General features: G+C 55.1%; 1 protein-coding gene across 7 annotated transcripts in view; it reads left to right on the top strand.

Annotated features, from left to right (window-relative positions):
- BCOR (BCL6 corepressor) overlaps nucleotides 1–18,955 on the top strand; it is a 123,741-nt gene that overhangs the window by 86,081 nt on the left and 18,705 nt on the right. For 5 of the 7 annotated variants that reach the window (XM_081277507.1, XM_081277505.1, XM_081277506.1 and 2 more), the window contains exons 2-5: nucleotides 12,644–12,769; nucleotides 14,031–14,109; nucleotides 15,120–17,963; nucleotides 18,630–18,683. In XM_081277507.1, coding sequence (XP_081133633.1) covers nucleotides 12,684–12,769; nucleotides 14,031–14,109; nucleotides 15,120–17,963; nucleotides 18,630–18,683 — 3,063 coding nt within the window. In that variant the 5' untranslated portion in view covers nucleotides 12,644–12,683. The remainder of the gene's footprint in view (nucleotides 1–12,643; nucleotides 12,770–14,030; nucleotides 14,110–15,119; nucleotides 17,964–18,629; nucleotides 18,684–18,955) is intronic. The other 2 variants (XM_081277510.1, XM_081277508.1) reach the window with 1 other exon arrangement.

The raw sequence follows: 18,955 nt of genomic DNA, 5'->3' as shown, positions 1-18,955 counted from the left end.
CCGGGGCGGGAGGTCGCCTCCCGGGAGGGGTCGGGAGGCCCTGCTTGGGCTGGGTAGAAGGGCGGGCTGGAAACTCGGCCCGCTCGCCGAGGCTGGAAAGTTTTAAAAAGAGAAAGAAAGCCACTTGCGGAGGGCTGGCCTGGAGCCAGGGGCCGCCGGGCCGCGGGGTGTGCTCCGCCCGCGAGCGGGTGAGTGCCGGGTGCCCCTTGACCCCGCTCGCCACCGAGGCCCTTGCCCGCGGAGCCGCGCCGCGGGGCCATTTCGCACATCCGGAGCTTCGACGTTGTTGGGAGGGAGCGGTCCGGGCCAGGAAGCTCGCAGGGGCGTCCGGTGCCCCGGTTGGTCCCCGCTGACCCGAGCTGGAGCTGGCCCTCTGCAGTGGAGCCTGCGGCTTCGGATGTAGGTAGTTTCCCTGGAACATCTGAAAGCCTGGGGCAGACCTCGAAATTGGGGATAGGGTAGGTGGGGAAAGTCGGGCCCTGAGCTTTGGCGCCCAAGGGTTTTCGTAGGAAAGGTTGGGAGAAGGAAGGGCACCCCGCTCCCCAGGTCGCCTCGGGCTTTCGCCTTCTGTGGGAACGCTCCGGTCGACCAGGGCCTGCGTCTTGCAAGCCACTTGTCTGGTAATTCCCTCTCCCACTCACTTTGGTCCCTGGGGGTTTTCGTTTCAACCCTAGAAGAGGTAGGTGTAGGAGCTCCTTCCAAAGGGCTTTTGCTCCATCTAGATAATTTGATTTATTGCTTTATGTGGCAAAACTTAGGGTGACAAGCCCCAAGTTCCCAGTGATTGGTAGTCAGCACTTTTCTGGAGGCCTGGGAGTGGCAAACTCACCTACCCTGCCTCCTGTGGGCTGCTAGGAAGGGAAAGTGGCGCCTTGTTGGGTTCCTTGGCCTCACACCAGGATATTTCCGTGTAGGGAGACTTGTAAGATGTAGGGGGAGATTGTGAAAGTGGACTCAGAGATGATCGGGTGTAAGAGAAACTGGGCTTGGGGCTAGTAGTGGACCCAGTTACTTAGGTGTTAAGTACAATCTATCTTATTTATTTATTTATTTTTGCTCTGCACGTGGGCGCACAAGGCCCAAGAAGCCTTCCCAACTTCTTTGAGGAGACAGTATGGGAAAATAGGGATTCTGAATGGTACAATTAGACCCATAATTGGCTCCTCTCCGAAACTCCAGGACTGAGTTTGACCGTGGCCCATTTTTACTAGCTGTGTGACCTTGGGGGCAAGTTATTTATGGCCTCTGAGCCTCACTAAGTTTCTTCATTTGTAAGACTGGGAATAATTATCCACCTTTAGGATCAAAGAGGAATACTTGGCACATAGTAGGCCCCGAGGATTAATAATTGCTTTGAATAACTGGTCATGTTCCTATAGCCTGCTCCTCCATCCCCTGCTACCCCGTGCTCTGGGAGACCTGTTAGGCCAGTGTCCAGAGAGGGACCAAGGATGCTGGTTAAGGGCCCCTCCCTGGGTACTCTTCTGAGTCTGCCTCTGTGGGCTCCTCTTTTTGCCTTTGTTCCAGGTCTTTGCATGCTGCCTTTTAAAGGATTCCATATGAAAAGACTTGCCCCCCCCCCCCCCCCGTGGGATCATTATATGGTTAGGAATTGATTCCAGAACCACTATCTAGGTGCTTTGGGCAAGTCTTCCTGTCTTTATTTTGGGGGAGGGGACGGGGGTGTCTGGAGGGGAGAGACCTGGTTGGAAGAGGTGAGAGGGGGGTGGCCCGCTGCTGAGGCCTGAGGTGCTGTGGTTTGTTTGATAGGGATTAAGTCCGGATGTTATGAGGGCTCAGTGTGGTTTTCAATAAAGTCTGCCAGGGATTGCTTCTTTTATATCGATATGTATTTAAAAAAATTACTAGCATGAGAAGAAAACCAGACCTGTATGGATCCAGGCCGGTAGTAAGCTACTGTGATCAGGTTTCCTACTCGACTCCCAGAGGGGAAGTCAGCGTTTGATTGAAGCTACACTTGGTTCTTGACTCTCAGGGGATGCCTGCTCTGAAACAGGAGCCCTCCCTCCCTTTCTCTCTCCTCTCCCCCTCCCTCTTTTTCCCTTCTTCCCCTAAAAGCCTTTGTGCTGAAAGAGCTTCAGTAGGCACGAATCCCTGGTCCCTCTAAAGAATGCCTTCCAGCCTTTGCTGACATTGTTGTGTGAGCAGTGGCTTTTACCAGGCCAGCAGTTTTGCCCCCATTTGAGCTCCCTATTTTAGAGGTAGCGGACAGCCAGGATGCACCGAGCTGCTGGGATTGCCACAGCGTGTAGGCAGGCTGGGCCTGGAATCTGAAGACGCCTTAACCTTTGCCCTGGGGGCCCTCCAGGAAGGGGGGGGGAAGGTGGGGAGCTCGAGGGCTGAGGATTGTTCTGGAGGGTCTGTTTGTTTTCTCCAGCCAGAGAGGCTGAGGGTGGAGTCGCTGCTAGCTAGGGAGTCTGTTGGAGCTTTGGGTCTGATTTCCAACTTGGTTTAATTGGAGAAACTCCTAGGCATTTCACAGTTCTGTACAAATGCAAACTTGAAATAGCTCGAGGCCTACGTCATTTAGGAAAGAATAAATGAAGTACAGAAATGTCCAAAGTATGTAAATCCTGGAGTTGTCTGCTCTCCATAAACACGTGGCAAGTGCCAAGGCATTTCCAGTCAAAACACCCGTGGACCCCGCAGCCTCCATCCTTTGTATTTATTATTTTATTAACAGCATTTTACACAGCATTTAACAAGCCCGGCCTGCTTGCTTCGCGCAAGACTTTGAGCAGACTGGGGTGGAAAATGGGTGGGGGTGGGGAGCAGTGGTCTCTAGAAGCTGGAGGAATCTCTCCCGTCAGGTCAGGGGGTTTGTTTCTCCTGGCCAAAGAGAAGACAGAAGTCTTGCCTGGGAGGAAGAGATGCCCTCTCCCACCCCAGGAGGAAAGTTGTGTCGTTGTGCTGTGCTGTGCGTCCGGTCTCCCTTCCCTCCTGGAGGGTGAATGAAACCGGTCCGTTTCCGGCTACTCTGCCCATTGGTTATTGGTCATTTTCAAAGAATAAGTATTTGTCTTGCTGTCGTCATTCCGTATCCTGGTGGAAAGTTTATAACGAAAAGTAATGCCTTTCTTAAGTCATAAAATGAGCCTTGTATGATTATTTAATTAAAATCTATTTAAGGACCGATTAGGCGTGTAATTTGCACTAATAATGACGATTATGGAAATGTTCAACTTAACCAAAAATCATAAAGGAGACATTTTGATCAGTGGGGCGGCCAGTAAGTCTTCCGTGAGTTGGGCAATTTCTGAAGGACCAGAGGCGGTCGGCGGTGTGGCTGCACCAACCCAGACGGGCCTGGCCTCTGCCCCAGGGCCTCCCTGCCCCGACCCCAGCCTGGCCCACTCGGGCCTGCCCCCACTGGGCCGACTGTCCCGGGAGTCCCAGCGACCTCGCTTCCCACCCTGCTTCTCCAGGCCCCCAGAAGGCACCAACTCTGGGAGAGGGTTGATAAACCACCGAGAAATCTCTGCGAAATGGCGGTGCTCTTTGGCTTTAACAAACAGCACTGACAAACGCATGCTTCCTTGGCTGGCCTTGGCTGGAGCCCCGAGGGGTGGGGGGGGGCGGGGGTCCCTTGTTCCGGAGAAACCTGCCAGCTGCTGGGCTTGGTGCGAAGGCGAAGGCAGACACAATGCTGCTGTTGTTGGTTTGATCTCTAACTGTGGATTGTTAGTCTGGCTTTAACTATGTGGTAAGGGGGGAATGTGAAGGCTGTTTACAGCGAGTGCAAATAATGTGACAGCTGTTGGCTCGCGAGCAGCGCTGCGCCTCCTCAGCACTTGCACAAAGCGCGCACTATGCAGGCCCGCGGAGGAGCCGCAGAGGTGGCCGCCACTTTCTGGCCAGCGTGTCCTCCCGACGAGAGGGAGCTCAGAGACACGCCCCTCCCCCCACAACCGGCACACACCTTTATGACTTCCCAGGGGAGGGGCGGGAGGCCAGGTGGTTCTGATGTTGTGGTTTAGGGAGCTCTTCAGGCCGAGGTGGCAGGGGAAGGCCTGCTGGATCAGGAGTGTCTCTGTCTGGGGGATTTCGGCCAGGATCCAGGCACGGGGTCCTCAGCTGCTTGGGACAGAGTTTGTAAGATTTGGGGGAAATTACCTCGCAGTCCTAAGTAAGCTTGTTGGGAAGAATGTATTAACTGAAGGCTTCCTGGAGGTCACAGAGGCTCTGGAGGCCGGGTCCCCTCTGCAGTGGCTCTGTGTTCAGACAAGTTGAAGACAGGCGGGCACTGCATTCTGAGCTCTGGACGATGTTTCCCAGGGGATGGGTTGTAATTCAGGGAAGGGTGCAGGTTAGCTCTTGATGACTCGAGTCCCTTCACCTTGCCATTTTCCGGGGTGCATTTGCCTCCAGCTGCAGGAGGCGAAGGGGCAGTCCTGAGGCCTGTCCACAGCGCCACCCACTCTGTGGGCACCAACTTGATAGCCACAGCCACAGGCTTCTGAGTTCCTGGTCCCCTGCCAGGCCCTGCAGGGAGCAGCCAGGTGGGAGGGAGAGCAATTGGTGGCAGTCATCACCTAAGGCCAGTCTTGGAGATAGCATGAATGGCCAGGAACGTGGGCCTGCCTCTGGGCTGGCCTGGGACACTGGGACTATAAAGCGTCACCTCAACCCCCCAGGAATCCCTAGGCTGAAGCTTTCCAGGCCTGGGCCCCTGGCTGTCCCTGAGGTTTGGAGGATCAGTTAGGGCTGATTTCATTGTATATCCTGCCCCTCTGTGTGGCTTGTCCCTGGATGGGCAGCCTGCTGAATATCTGCAGATCTAGGCTGTCGTCCCCCGCTCCCCTCCAGGTCTACCATTTGAGTTTTAATGTGGACTGACTTCTACGTCTACTTGGGTTCCCTTATGGGGAGCTGGGAGATGCTTCTGGAGTGATACATGAACTTCGGTGCCAGTTCTATAAATTGGTCTCTTTTTATGACGTGTGCCATTTTCTGTAGGAATGTTGCTTGCAAAACGAGTTTCGCCTTGGAGGAAAGGCGGAAAGATAAACAAGCCTGCAACGCCAAAACACTGGCAGTCTTTCCCTCCTTCCAGCTCTCTTAAAGCAGCCGGGCTGTATTTCCAGGATTAGACTCATGCTTGTGAGGAGGGACTCTGGCTTGGCTTTTTTTTCCCCCCAAGCAAATGCAAATTAGAGAAAAATAATTTTCTTTCAACGATATGCAATGTATTAGTCACTTGTTATCGTGCTCCGAGGCAGGCCTCATTTGCGCGTCTGCCAGCTCGCTCACATCTGCTCGGCGCTGTTCGGGGCATTTTAACCTTGGCAGTGTCGTGTCGTCTAGTCCTACGGATCAAGGAGGAGTAATTAAACTCCGAACAGCTACAAAAATTCTTGGGCCCCCATCTATAGTGTAGTTCCACGGCTTTGTTTTGGGGTGCTTGGAGTTCTGAGAGCGAATAGCAGACATGGGGTTCCTATTGTTTCTTGTAAAGAAAGTGGGTGTCCCTCTCCTCCTGACCCTCCCGCTCGGCCTTCCGAGGATGCCCAGGCTGTGCAGTCAGCAAGGAACCTCCATGCACATGGCAGGATCCCCGGGTTTTAAGTATGTTAAAAGTTCCTTTGTGCTTCCTGTGTGTACCGGTGATAGCTGTTATTAGCCTTGCAGTATAGTATAGCTTGTTCCTTTCTGCTGGGGGCGGGTGGCACCAAATGCATTTTATCCCTACAAAGCCCTGAAGGAGACAAAGTGCATAGACGTGGCCTTGGGTGGCTTGGCGAGGAGCATTTGTTGGGGATTTGCCCAGGCTGTGCACACTCTCCAGAGAGGACGCAGACCAAAGGTGCTGTGTGTGTGTTGGGGGGGGGGGGTGTCGGTCGCTAGGAGAATTCCTGTCTTTTGTCTTAGGTTTCTGGTGCTGTGTGGCCTCCTGTTGAGGGACACCTGTTTCCAAGTTCACTCCCTCCTGCCCTCTTGAATACACACCGAGTTCCCTGGTCTGCCCTGACCATGAAGGAAAGTGAAAGGAACAAAAAGCCAGTGTTGGGCCAGGACAGGCCATCCCCGGGAAGGGGGAAGTGTCTCTGTTCCTGGTCCCTGAGCTGGGAGAGCCCGAGTACCTGATCCGGGCCTTGGCTCTGCCTGGGGGTGGAGGCCAGCCACCCGGATTTGGCAGCGACTCTCAGGGTCGCTCCCTGCTGGTGCCTCCCCTCCCCCTCTGCAGTTGGCTACCCTTGGCTTGCCTCTTTCTAGAGGAGGCGTCCAGAGGAGCCATCCCTCTGTCTGATCGGAAGGGAGCCCAGAACGATGGTGGGAGGGGTCTCAGTGCCGATTCCCCCGATGGGCTTGGCAGGATTTCCCGTGAGGTCTGGGCTTCCCCCACTCCCAGCCCACCCAAAGTTTCTTTCTGTCAGATTCAACAGCGGGGCCAGGAGGTGCGGCGGAGTCTCGCTCGCTCGGGAAGCTGGGCTGGAGGCGCGGGGCGGCAGGGTCCGAGGGGTTAACTGGGGTCGGGGACCGGGGAGGTCGGCCTCCTCTGGGAGACCCTGTTGGGAGTTCTTGGAAGGCCCGGCCCAGCGGGGTCGCGTCCCGAGGGCGCGAGTGTGCGCCGTCGCCGCTGGGACCTTGGTGGAGGAGGGGCGGGAGCCCTGAGCAGCACGGGTGTGTGTGGTGGGAGAGAAATCCCTTTGTTGCAGACCGATCGCGCTCGCGGAGGCGCGGAGAGGGGGCGCCCCTCCCCCTCTCTCCCTCGTCGTCGCCACCAGGGCCAAGTTCACTCTCCACCCAGGTGGCTCTCTGCTCTAACCCCTGCGCTCTGGGAGGAGGCTGGGAAGGTTCTGAGTGCGAAAAGGTCAGGGCCCGGCAACCCCCCTCCCTCCCCCATTCTCCCCTCCTGCTCCCTGGCTGAATCTGTCACACAAAACTTGGGGGTATGGGTGGGGCACTGGGGGAGGTTAGGCCATGGCCAGTCCTTGGAAAGTACCAAGAAACAGCACCCTGTGGGCTTTATCAGCCCCCTAGCCCCACCAGGCCGAGAGGATGCCTGGCCAGTGCTCTCCCTCCATCACAACCCTGGAAGCCCTGATGGCCTGGGACCTGGGAACGGCTGGCAGACCCCCTACTCCAGAGCTACAGAATGCCAGGGAGAGCAGCGGGGAGGACCCGCCCCACACACAGCCCGACAAGCCTTTTCTTCTCATCTCCCACCCCCACACAGGCCCTCCCCCCAACATCCGAAAATAGGAACTTCTTCACCCCTCCTTCCCTTGACACCAGGAGCCTGCTGCTGCTGTGACTCAGTCTGGGTTTGGAGCAGCCCCAGGAAGCGCTGGCGCTAGCTTTGGGCTTCGGTGAAATCCACACAACTCCACTGAAGGCCACCCCTCCCTGCCTCCGCCTCCCCCTGCGAGTGAGTGGGATGGTACTGCCACAAAGGGCCCGAGCAGCCACCAGGGCTCTACAGCCACCCAGGGCTCGCTAGACCTTGTGCGGGGCACAGTCAGGTGCTGTTCCCTGGGGTTAAACGTGGCCGGTACCAGCTATTGCCAGGCAAAACTCAAGTCCATAGTGCAGGTTAATCCTCTGGAAAACACAGTGCCAAATATTTACAGAGGGGACCAAGGTTGGAGAGGTTCAGCCACCTGCCCAGAGACATGCTGTAGGTGAGGGTGGGAGCTGGGAGGCTGCCCGGACCATGTTCTTCCTGAGCGTTCCACACACAGGACCAGCTGTGCACTGGGTGCGGCCCCTTACCTGAACAGGACCCCTGTCGCTGGCTGGGAACACTGTTCAGCCACCTGAGCCAGAGACCCCTCAGGCCTGTCTAGTCTTTTTGGTCACTGGCTGACGAATGGCCCTGGGGGACCCAAGGAGCCTAGTGAGGAAACTTAGGGAAGGGAAGGGGTGCCGCCAATGTCTGTGTGGCGGGCAGGGAGGTGCGACTTGATTTCTGGGCCCTGGTACAGTGCTGCGGCCATGCCTTTTGTGTTGTTTGTGCCTTTTGACAAGTGCAACTGCAGCATGGAACACATGGAACCTCAAGGGCGGAACAGTGGAAAGAGGCCCGGCTTGGCCCAGGTGCGGGGGTGGGGCAGGAGGGGCCTGGCGTTGTCTTCTTGCCCTTCCGCTCAGCTCCAGCTCTCTACAGAGGAGCGTGCTGTCCCTTGCCTCGGTCCACAATGGTGTCTTTTTGGCAGGACTCAGCAAAATATGAGCAGTGGGTGCTCTGCGGAGCCTGTGGTTCCCCTCGCTTCTGTTCATGGAGGGCACAGTGCCCCTTCTCAGGGATGCCAAGGTTGGGGTGTCTTCTAAAACCCCGCCCCTCTGACCCCCCCTTCTGCCAGCCAGGCCCTCCTCTTGATTGTCTAGGCCATGTGTGCAGGTGCCCTAACCTAGCCCTTGCCATGGAGCAAATGACTGCTCCTAGTGTGTCTCGGTGACCCAGGCTTTCAGCTGCCCCTGCCCTAAGAGCTGGGAGCCGTGCTGTGCGTGCTTGATCTGCAAGTGGGTCTCCCTGGAACTGGGTGTTCCAGCCGCTGGCTCCTGCAGTCACAGCCTGCTCTTTAGGAACCAGGCACCCTTTCCTGTCTGGTCTCTTGTCTCAGCCATCTTCCCTCCTCGTTCCCCTCCCCCTCCTTGTCCCTTTCTCTCTACTGCTGGAAAAAAGGGTTAAAACCCAGAGCCAAGGTACAGCTTAGCAGCTCCCACTGCGAACAGGTTGGTGCTTGTAAAGTGCTTTTCCTGAGTGACTTAACACGTCTCGGCACTTCTAGAAGCATAGTCTGCATGGGGGGAGCCGTTGAGAAGTAAGGGCAAACCAGCCCTTAAATACAGCAGGAAAGTGCCTTGAGGGGCTCTGTTTGTCATCGAGATCAGATCTTTTGCCCTCTCTTGCCATATCCCACAGCCAAGGGTCAGCATGGTCGCTTTTGAAGCCTTTTGCCTTAGAGGTGTGTTGGGGGGGGGGCATCTGTTTCAACAGCAGCTTCTAGAATTGGGTTGAAGTGACTAAACAAAGTCACCATGCCTCTCCCTCTCTATCTTTTTGTTTTTACCCCAGAGTTCTGCATCCCAGGGAAGCCCTCCGTGTGCCTGTGGGCTGTGGGCTGTGGGCTGTGGGCCATGGGAATTCTCTTTGACATTGACTCCGCCAAAGCAGCATGGCCTTTGCCACATCTGTTACTCCTGCTGGGGGCTTGGGCTGCTCTTTCTTTGTCACCCTGGAGAAGGGCCTCCTGTCAGGTGGGGCCACGGTCTCTTGGCCCTTTCCACTCTGCCCCATCTTTGGCCAGGCACCCAAAGAGTTAAAAGTCTTTAGCTTGTTGCAATGAAATTATGGCTGGCAGTGGCGCCGCTGTTTGTTCAACAGACCTCCACTTTTAAACAGTTCACAAAAAGTTCATGGGGCAGCTAAAGATTGTGTGTGTGTGTGTGTGTGTGTGTGTGTGTGTAGTCCACAGCAGGATCCAACAATGCCATCCCACTTTTGCTTCTTTATGTTCACCCCCAGCCCCCCCCCCACCCAACTTTGCATGACCGAGGCCCTGGGTTCCTCCCCCAATACCACCACCAAAAAAAAAAAGAAGAAGAAGAGGAGAAATGCCGCAGTCTTGGCTGGGCACAGAATCACGAGCCAATCAAGCAGGAACAAAACTTTATTTTGAAAAAGCCGCTAACACTCTCAGCGCCAGCAAGTCAAAAACCGGTCCTCCCACGAGGGTGTCCGACCGGAACCGCACGCCGACCGGAACCCCCCCCCGTCTCCTCCCACCTCCTCCGGAATTCCCTCCTACTATCCTTCCCCAACCAATGGGAACTCTCCAGCAGTCCCGTAAAGTCCCGTAACTTGAGTCCGGTAGCAGGCCAAGGTGAACAGCGGGAGTCCAGTTTGCATATGAATGTAAATTTTAACATAATCATCTCAGTGGCTAGCTGGCGTCACTTTACAACCAAAGGTGCCATACATCGTATATATGCTTGTGGCTCCTAGCAGAGAAACATGTTTTGACCCGCACGGGATCAGGTGGAAGGTTGAGGCCAGGAACGCAGTTTCGGTGGCAGGCGTGCGTGTGTTTTGCTCATGCGAAGTTAGTGCTGCCCCACTGAACTACATCCCCAGCCCTTTCTGTTTTAACTTTCTCTCCAGAGAGAGTGTCTTGCTAAGTTGCTGAGGCTGGCCTTGAACTTGGAATTCTCCTGCCTCTCCCTCCTAAGTAACCTGGATTCTAAGCATGCGCCTCCCCGCCTGGTATAAACACTTCATTCTGATAGTGGGTGTCATTTGTCTGTGCAGCATTGTTCTGGAAAACCCCAAAGGACCAGGGAAGTTTCATGAGCACCCAGGGGTTCCTGGTGGCCTTCTCTGAATGAAGCCCTCTTTGGGTAAACAGGCTACTAGCCTTTTGTGGGAGGGGAGGGGGTCAAGCACTTAGTGGGACTATTCTGTTCCTCTCTAAGGTGCCTTGAGGTCGCCCTTTTACCAAGGTGTCTACTTCGGGAGGTGTAGAGCGGGGCAGCTCATTTAAAGGGAAGGCCAGTTTTTAAAAACCGGGATACCACAAAATGGATTTTTTTCTTAGGCATCTGCTTCTTCTGTGTCCTTTTCTTGGGGACTTGATGGAGTAAGCCTTTTGCTCCTGATGGAATTCCTGCATTTCATCCATGCATAGGAAGGGGATGGCATAATATGGGCACTGCCACTGCCCAACCACCAGGACACACCAAGGAATGATGGTCTGCTTTCTTATTAGACCACCCAGAAGGTCTATCCTTTTGTTAAAAGGGGCAGCGGAGATTAGGAAGGGGACACTTGGTGGGATGTGCCCTGTGGTCTGCCACGCACTGTGCTGCAGGCCTTGCTTTGTTTATTTAGAAGATGGGAGAAGAGCCCATGAGCTCCCCCCGCACCTTCCCTAACACCTGAGTCAGTCCTTTCGGGGCGCTGTGGCTAACCCCTCGGAAATGCTCCAGTCTGTCTGAAGAAAAGACCCTTTCTAGGGAAATAGCTTCTCAGAAGCCCACCCTGCCTGGCGCCTCTGCCGATTGCTGCCTGTCCCTCGGCCCTTCCTTCCTTCCCTTCCCGATTCATTGTTGAGCTGTAACTCTGTGTGGTGTGTCGGTGCATGTGGATTGTGATTAACAGACGTTGTTCTGTGGATGGGGGCTGGTGGGGGATGCTGGTGGACAAAAGACCTAGTTAGGACAAAGAAATGAAGAAGGATAGCCTGGCTTTGGGATTCTGCCCTCCTGGGTGCTCCCCCAACCCCCAGTCCCCCGTCACTGTGGCAGAAGAGTCCCCGGACCTGGTTCCTCCAACCAACCGACCTGGCAGTCTGCTCCTCCGTGTGCTAAAGTGTAAAAGCAAGCATTTGCATATTTTCTCCTGCTAACAAAGGAAATGTGTCGACTTAGGGAACATTTGGGCTTTCGGAAACTGTGTGGGTGGGTGTGTGAGGGAGGAGAGAGAAAAGTTCCCCTGATGATCTGCACACCAATTATTTCACACTCAGGTTTTAGTCCCGTGGAAAAAGGCCGTGGCTGGCCCGGACAAGGGAAACTGAGATGTGTTTGTGAGCAGGGAATTGCCGAGGGCCATCGGTCCCAGGCATTAAAGGCTCCCCTACTTATTAACCCAGCATTTAACAGCAGGATATGGGCTGAAGCGCAGTCAAAAGAAACGGCTCAACCTCCAAAGAGCAATTAAAATCCTGCACGAGGATAAATCACGCGCCGTGATAATCCTGTTAATAAAATGCAGCTTGTCCTGACCCTTCACTCATGCAGCAAACTAGAATGTGATGTGGGTGGGGGCGGTGGGAAGAGAAGGTAAGGGGGGGGTGGTGGCCTGGGCTCCTCCGCCTCGGCAGCCCTCCCCTCCCCTCCCCGGAGGTGGGCAATGGGTGGCTTTGGCCAGCTCTCCCAAGTGCCAGCGGCTCCCAGCCCATCAGCCTGGGCTGCAAAGACTTCTGCGCTCACTAATGATTTCTTGTCCCCAGCGAGCAGGCGTCATTGAATTACTCAGCCTCCTCCCTCTGCAGCTCCCAGGCAGAACCACCCAGGCAAAACCACCCGGGTTAGGTGCTTAATCTAATCTAGGGCTCTGGTGGGGCAGCCCGGCAGCCCCCCGCCCCGGTTTCACCCTCCACCTGGAAGTTGCACACGCAGCAACCTTGGAAATGCAGCCCTGGGAACCCAGCAGAGTTTGAGCCCCAGACCTGCCGCCAGCACCTCGTTCTTGTACTCTTGTGCCTTCGACGACAGCCCCTGGGAGGGTCAGCGCATGCTTGCCAGTGATCTGGCACCCACGGCACTGTTCCCTGTGGCTCTTGCCACAGCGCCCCCCCCCCCCAAACACTTCCTTCTGTAGTAAGTGACAAGAATGAATGCTTCTTTCTTGACCACCGTACACTTTGAAAGGCTGGGAAAGGGGAGAGCTGGTGCAGTGACGTGGGCTGTTTCCCTTTAATCTGCAGCCCTCCCCCACTGCCCCCTGCCAGGGAAGCCTTGTCCCCCTGGCTGGATATGGGGGTCAGGTGGTCCTCCTGCGGCCATCTGTAGATCATCCAGCACAGCCTGTACGGGTTGCCTTGAGAGAGGCCTTCTCTACTTCGCCTTTCCTCAACCTCCTGCGAATTTTTTTTTCCTTTTTCTCTTTTTGAAACAGACTAGACGCTTGAAGGCAAGCTGCCATCCAAGAGGACGACATGCTCTCAGCAACCCCCCTGTATGGGAACGTTCACAGCTGGATGAACAGCGAACGGGTCCGCATGTGTGGGACTAGCGAAGACAGGTGAAGGCGCATGCCCGACCGGGCCTGGGGAGGGAGAGCTCCCCTGCTCCCCTGCACTCCTGAGCAGAGCACCTCACAGCCGCAGGGGCCCCGGCAGGGCTGGGGGAGAGCCATCTCCTGCCTGGCTGGCGACCCTTGATTTACAGTTGGAACAGGCAACCTGGCTCAGCGAAGCATTGCCGCCCTTTAAAAGATTAGCCCCTAAAGCGGCCTTTCCGTGCACTTTCGTCCTTAATTTATTATTTCATATTTATGAAGGAGAATTAATCCCAGTCTAGATGCTGCTTTAACTCTAAATGTCAGGAGTGTGGGCCCAGGTGCATCGGCATTCCATGTGCTTTTAAAACAAATAGTTTGCTCAGTAATAAACGGGGAGATGGCCACCCTTTCCTGTGGTGGAGCCCGGGCTTTGGGTTTGCCCTGTGCTGCCCGTTTGGTGAGGCCATTGGCCCTGCTTTCAGATGCCCGATGGCTCTGTTACGCTTCCTGATCAATAATTTGGGAATGGGGAAGAGGCGACCTGCTGAAAAGTAGACGGCCCGAGCTACTTTTTGGGGTAATGATGAAACTTTTCCTCTGCTGCTTGTCAGCGATTCTGTCCTGGGGATTTGGAAGTTGGCATGGAGCACTTTCTTTATCGATGCGCTCTGATAACAAGTCCCAGGGCAGCCACAGCAGCCTGGCACAGATGTGTAGCTTCCTCTTCAGCCTGGAGCAGCTGACATTTGTGTGATATTGGTGTGTACCTCCCCCCCAATCCTTTTGATAAAGGCAGTTGAATATGACTTCATCATCGCCATGGAAACCCATTTTCCTAGGACATGGTCCCTAACTTTGTTTTGGGAAAAGTTTTGAAAGCCTGCCCTTGTGCTTAACACAGAAGTGCCTGGTGGCGGGGCCGGCGGCAGGCTCCCGGCTTCCACCCGGCTTGGTCTCCAGCTGTTACACTTGCCCTCCAGGACGGCTAGTGAGGATTGGCCCAGCCAACGCAGCCTCTCTAGAGGAAAAACATCTCCCGGGAGAAACGGATGTGCTTCAATTTCTGACTTGCCCCCCCGTGGGGACATGTTCCATTGTCCCCCACTATCGGGTCTTTCTTGTTTTTCCTCGCTGTTTTGGAGGCAACTTCCAAAGTGGGTCATCTGGGGGTTAAGGACAGTCAAAAGTCTGGGATTAGTGGGAACTGGTCTGGTCTGGGGAGATCTGGGAAAGAAGGATTCAGTAAGGAATGTTTTCATGAAGTTTGTATCCTTTTAAATAGGAAAATTCCTGTAAATGATGGTGACGCTTCAAAAGCCAGACTGGAACTGAGAGAAGAGAACCCCTTGAACCACAACGTGGTAAGAGATTAATGGCTTCTGTTGATGTGATATCTGAATATCAGTGATCTGTAATCAATCGTGCATTAATTTGCATGACATTAAGGGGCCTGGTGAGGGAGGGCTTCCAGGCTAAGCCATGTAGAAAGCCCTGCTGCCTTGCCCTCTGGGCGATGCACCCATTTTGGGGGTTTTGCTTTTCTCCCCCAGTACTGGGGATGAACCCAGGGCTTCATGCATGCTAGGCAGGCGCTCCACCACTGAGCCCCATCTCCACCCATTGTACCCTTTTTGACATGCTTCACCCCCTGAGGCCCCCCCCATGGTTCAGGTCCTGGTGGGGTGTGTGCCACCTGGTGCACCCAGCTGGCTAAGTTTCCAGCCTCCCAGTATCCCCTTAGGGTTTACCTTTCCAGTAAGATGTAAAACATGACTGTCTCTTTGGGCACCAGGGAGAGGAAGTCAAAAGACGCAGCCGCAGTTTGACCCCTGGCCTCTTTATTGATTTAGAAATCAGACAGCTAAAGCCGTCCATTGCTGTGTCCCACTGCAGATTGTTTTCTTGTCGTGTTCAGTGATGCCTTCCTATGACTGGGAAAAACGAAGTGACCGTTCCTCCCTCTCCTTAAACCTTCCCGGGCCCTGGAGGGACCAGAGAGCCCTGGGCCCCATGACAGGGTGCAGAGAAGACGGCCATTGGTGTCTTCTGGGTTACAGTCAAGAATTTTTGCTGAAAGGGTGAATTGTCCGGAGTTCATAGATGGCTGAATGAACGGGTGGGCCTCTAGTCCAGAGGGAGGAGGCTTTGTGCTTTCAGGGTACTGGAGTGAGCCAGGGTGAGGGGCGGGCTGCAAAGGGCTGGGGGAGCGGGGAGGGTCCGGGAGCCTCAGGATTCCTGCCCTCAACCTTTTCTGGTGGGGATGTTAAGGCTGATGTCCTGGGGCCTGGCTGGGGGTGTCTCTTCAGGGTAGGTGCTACTGCTTTTTGTAATGACTGTCCCACGTAATCGGCGTGTCCATTTCTCTGCAAAGGTGGATGCGAGCACAGCCCATCGGATCGATGGCCTGGCTGCGCTGAGCATGGACCGCAGCAGCCTCATCCGGGAAGGCCTCCGGGTCCCCGGAAACATTGTGTACTCCAGTTTGTGTGGACTGGGCTCCGAGAAGGGCCGTGAGGCTGCCGCGAGCACTCTCGGAGGCCTTGGGTTTTCTTCGGAAAGGAATCCAGAGATGCAGTTCAAGCCCAATACGCCCGAGACCGTGGAGCCGCCCTCCGTCTCCGGAAAGGCCCCCAATGGCTTCAGTGCTATGTACAAAACTCCACCTGGAATACAAAAAAGTGCTGTGGCCACAGCAGAAACCCTGGGCTTGGACAGGCCCGCCAGCGACAAACAGAGCCCTCTCAACATCAATGGTGCTAGTTACCTGCGGCTGCCCTGGGTCAACCCTTACATGGAGGGCGCCACGCCAGCCATCTACCCTTTCCTCGACTCGCCAAATAAGTATTCCCTGAACATGTACAAGGCCTTGCTACCTCAGCAGTCCTACAGCCTGGCCCAGCCGCTGTACTCTCCTGTGTGCACCAACGGGGAGCGCTTCCTCTACCTGCCACCGCCCCACTACGTCAGTCCCCACATCCCGTCGTCCTTGGCCTCTCCCATGAGGCTCTCTACGCCCTCGGCCTCCCCGGCCATCCCACCTCTCGTCCACTGCCCAGACAAAAGCCTCCCGTGGAAGATGGGCGTCAGTCCTGGGAACCCCGTCGATTCCCACGCCTATCCCCACATCCAGAACAGCAAACAGCCCAGGGTGCCCTCTGCGAAGGCGGTCACCAGCGGCCTGCCGGGGGACTCCGCTCTCCTGCTGCCTCCATCGCCGCGGCCCTCGCCCCGTGTCCACCTTCCCAGCCAGCCTGCCGCAGACACCTACTCCGAGTTCCATAAGCACTACGCCAGGCTGTCCACCTCCCCCTCGGTCACCCTGTCGAAGCCATACATGACGGTCAACAGCGAGTTCCCCATGAGCCGGCTCTCCAACGGCAAGTATTCCAAAGCGTCAGAGGGCGGAGAGGGTGCCCAGCCGGTGCCCGGGCACACCCGGAAGACAGCGGTTCAAGACAGAAAGGACGGGGGCTCGCCGCCTCTGTTGGAGAAGCAGACCGTTACCAAAGACGTCACAGATAAGCCGCTGGACTTGTCTTCTAAAGTCATAGATGTGGACGCTTCCAAAGCTGACCATATGAAGAAGATGGCCCCCACCGTGCTGGTTCACAGCAGGGCTGCAAGCGGCCTCGTGCTGTCCGGAAGTGAGATTCCAAAAGAAACATTATCTCCTCCCGGAAACGGCTGTGCTATCTATAGATCTGAGATCATTAGCACTGCGCCCTCATCCTGGGTGGTGCCGGGGCCAAGTCCCAACGAGGAGACCAATGGCAAAAGCATGTCGCTGAAAAACAAGGCGTTGGACTGGGCCATACCACAGCAGCGGAGCTCCTCGTGTCCCCGCATGGGTGGCACAGACGCCGTGATCACTAATGTGTCAGGGGCAGTGTCGAGCGCGGGCCGCCCAGCCTCGGCATCACCAGCGCCCAATGCCAATGCAGATGGCACCAAGACCAGCAGGAGCTCCGTGGACACCACGCCGTCCGTCATTCAGCACGTGGGCCAGCCCCCGACTACGCCCGCCAAGCATGGTGGCAGCACCAGCAGCAAGGGCGCCAAAGCCAGCAACCCAGAACCGACTTTCAAAGCAAGCGAGAACGGGCTTCCGCCAAGCTCCATCTTTCTGTCTCCAAACGAGGCATTCAGGTCCCCACCGATCCCCTACCCCAGAAGTTACCTCCCTTACCCGGCCCCTGAGGGCATCGCAATCAGTCCGCTGTCCTTACACGGCAAAGGACCCGTGTACCCTCACCCTGTTTTGTTACCCAACGGCAGTCTGTTTCCCGGGCACCTTGCCCCAAAGCCTGGCCTGCCCTACGGGCTGCCCACGGGCCGGCCAGAGTTTGTGACCTACCAAGACGCCCTGGGGTTGGGCATGGTACACCCCATGTTGATCCCGCACACCCCCATCGAGATCACTAAAGAGGAGAAACCAGAGAGGCGGTCCCGGTCCCACGAGAGAGCCCGCTACGAGGACCCCACCCTCCGCAGCCGCTTCTCGGAGATCTTGGAAGCCAACAACAGCAAGCTGCACCCCGAGGTCCCCGCCGACAAGACCCCAAAGCTGAACCCTAGCTGGAGTCAAGGGAAGACGGTCGTCAAAAGCGACAAGCTTGTCTACGTCGACCTCCTCCGAGAAGAATCGGATGCCAAGACGGAGGCCAATGTGTCCAAACCCAGCTTTGCAGCCGAGAGTGTCGGCCAGAGCGCAGAGCCCGCCAAGCCCCCGGCTGAGCCGGGCCTGCAGCAGCACCGAGATTTCATGGCCCTGAGAGAGGAGCTGGGGCGCATCGGCGACTTCCACGAGGCCTACGCCTTCAAACAGGCCTCAGGCCAGCCCGTGTTCAGCATGGGCAAGGATAGCGCTCCCGCAGGAGCCAACAAAGAGAGCCTGGGGATGCCGGTCGCAGCTCCGTTCCTGGAGCCAACTCTGGGGAGCGACGGCCCCACTGTGACTTTTGGTAAAAGCCAAGAGGATCCCAAACCATTTTGCATGGGTGGCGCCCCTCCGAGTGTGGACGTCACCCCCACCTATACCAAAGATGGAGCTGACGAGGCCGAATCCAACGATGGCAAAGTTCTGAAACCGAAGCCATCTAAGCTGGCCAAGAGAATCGCCAACTCGGCCGGTTACGTGGGGGACCGATTCAAGTGTGTCACGACCGAACTGTATGCAGATTCCAGCCAGCTCAGTCGGGAGCAGCGGGCACTGCAGGTGAGCCCCCCACCCGCATCTCAGTACCTTTCTCGGTTGTCAGTTTTGTAATGTGCACAGAGGATTGGGGGCGGGACAGTCGGGTAGGGCAGGGCTGCAGGCAGATTGGGTTAATGGAGCTTATGGTGATTTGAATGTGTGCAAGGGTGCTCAGCGAGCGAGTGGTAGCTCAGCTCTTCAGAGCTGAGCTTCGTGTGTCTGGATACTTTTAAGATTATTCTGTAGATTATGAGAGAACTCCACTGGAATGCTGATAAGTTTTAATTATTATGAGGATGTCTAAAGACTGCATGACGTTTACCTATCAATTGCTTTGATTTCTCTGCCTGTAAGATAACAAGTAGATAGAAGCGCTGCCTTAGAATGCCTTACTTGATACTTGCTGGAGATGTGTAGCAGCCGCATGTCTATGGGAATCTTGCAGTTTTTTTTCACCAAAAAGAAAGAGAAAAAGAAAGCTTGCTTAAAGGGATAGAGTATGTATTTAATTTGCTAGTGAATTATGATAGATGTTGTGTAGGAATTTTCCTTAAGATATTTTACTTTTAATTAAAAGATGAATAAAGCCAAATTGTTTTGCAATGTTAAGAAAAAAATTGGTTTATGCTTATAAAAATGGATGAAGTTATCTAAATGATCCATTGAGTGCCCATTTTAATTACATAGATGGAAGGATTACAAGAGGACAGTATTTTATGTCTACCTGCTGCTTACTGTGAGGTCAGTTCTTCAAATTTTTATTACTAGAATCTTCCATAAACCTTTTTGAGTTAAATTTCATTTCCAAATATACAAAGGGAAGTTTGTGGGCCATGGTCGTCTTTATTCATTGTGCATTTTTGTTTCCTTTCTGTTGTGTTTTTTTTTCTTCTGTTTTCTTTGCGTTGTGTTTTTGTTTTGTTTTATTTACCTTCCAAAGAGAATGTCTGTCTCTGCAACAGTGTATGTGTGGATATGCATACACACCACATCTGTATCTATACACACACGAC

This window comes from Spermophilus citellus (assembly GCF_964194105.1).
Source record: "Spermophilus citellus genome assembly, chromosome: X".
Taxonomy (NCBI): Eukaryota; Metazoa; Chordata; class Mammalia; order Rodentia; family Sciuridae; genus Spermophilus; species Spermophilus citellus.
This window is presented reverse-complemented; position numbering and strand designations above follow the sequence as displayed.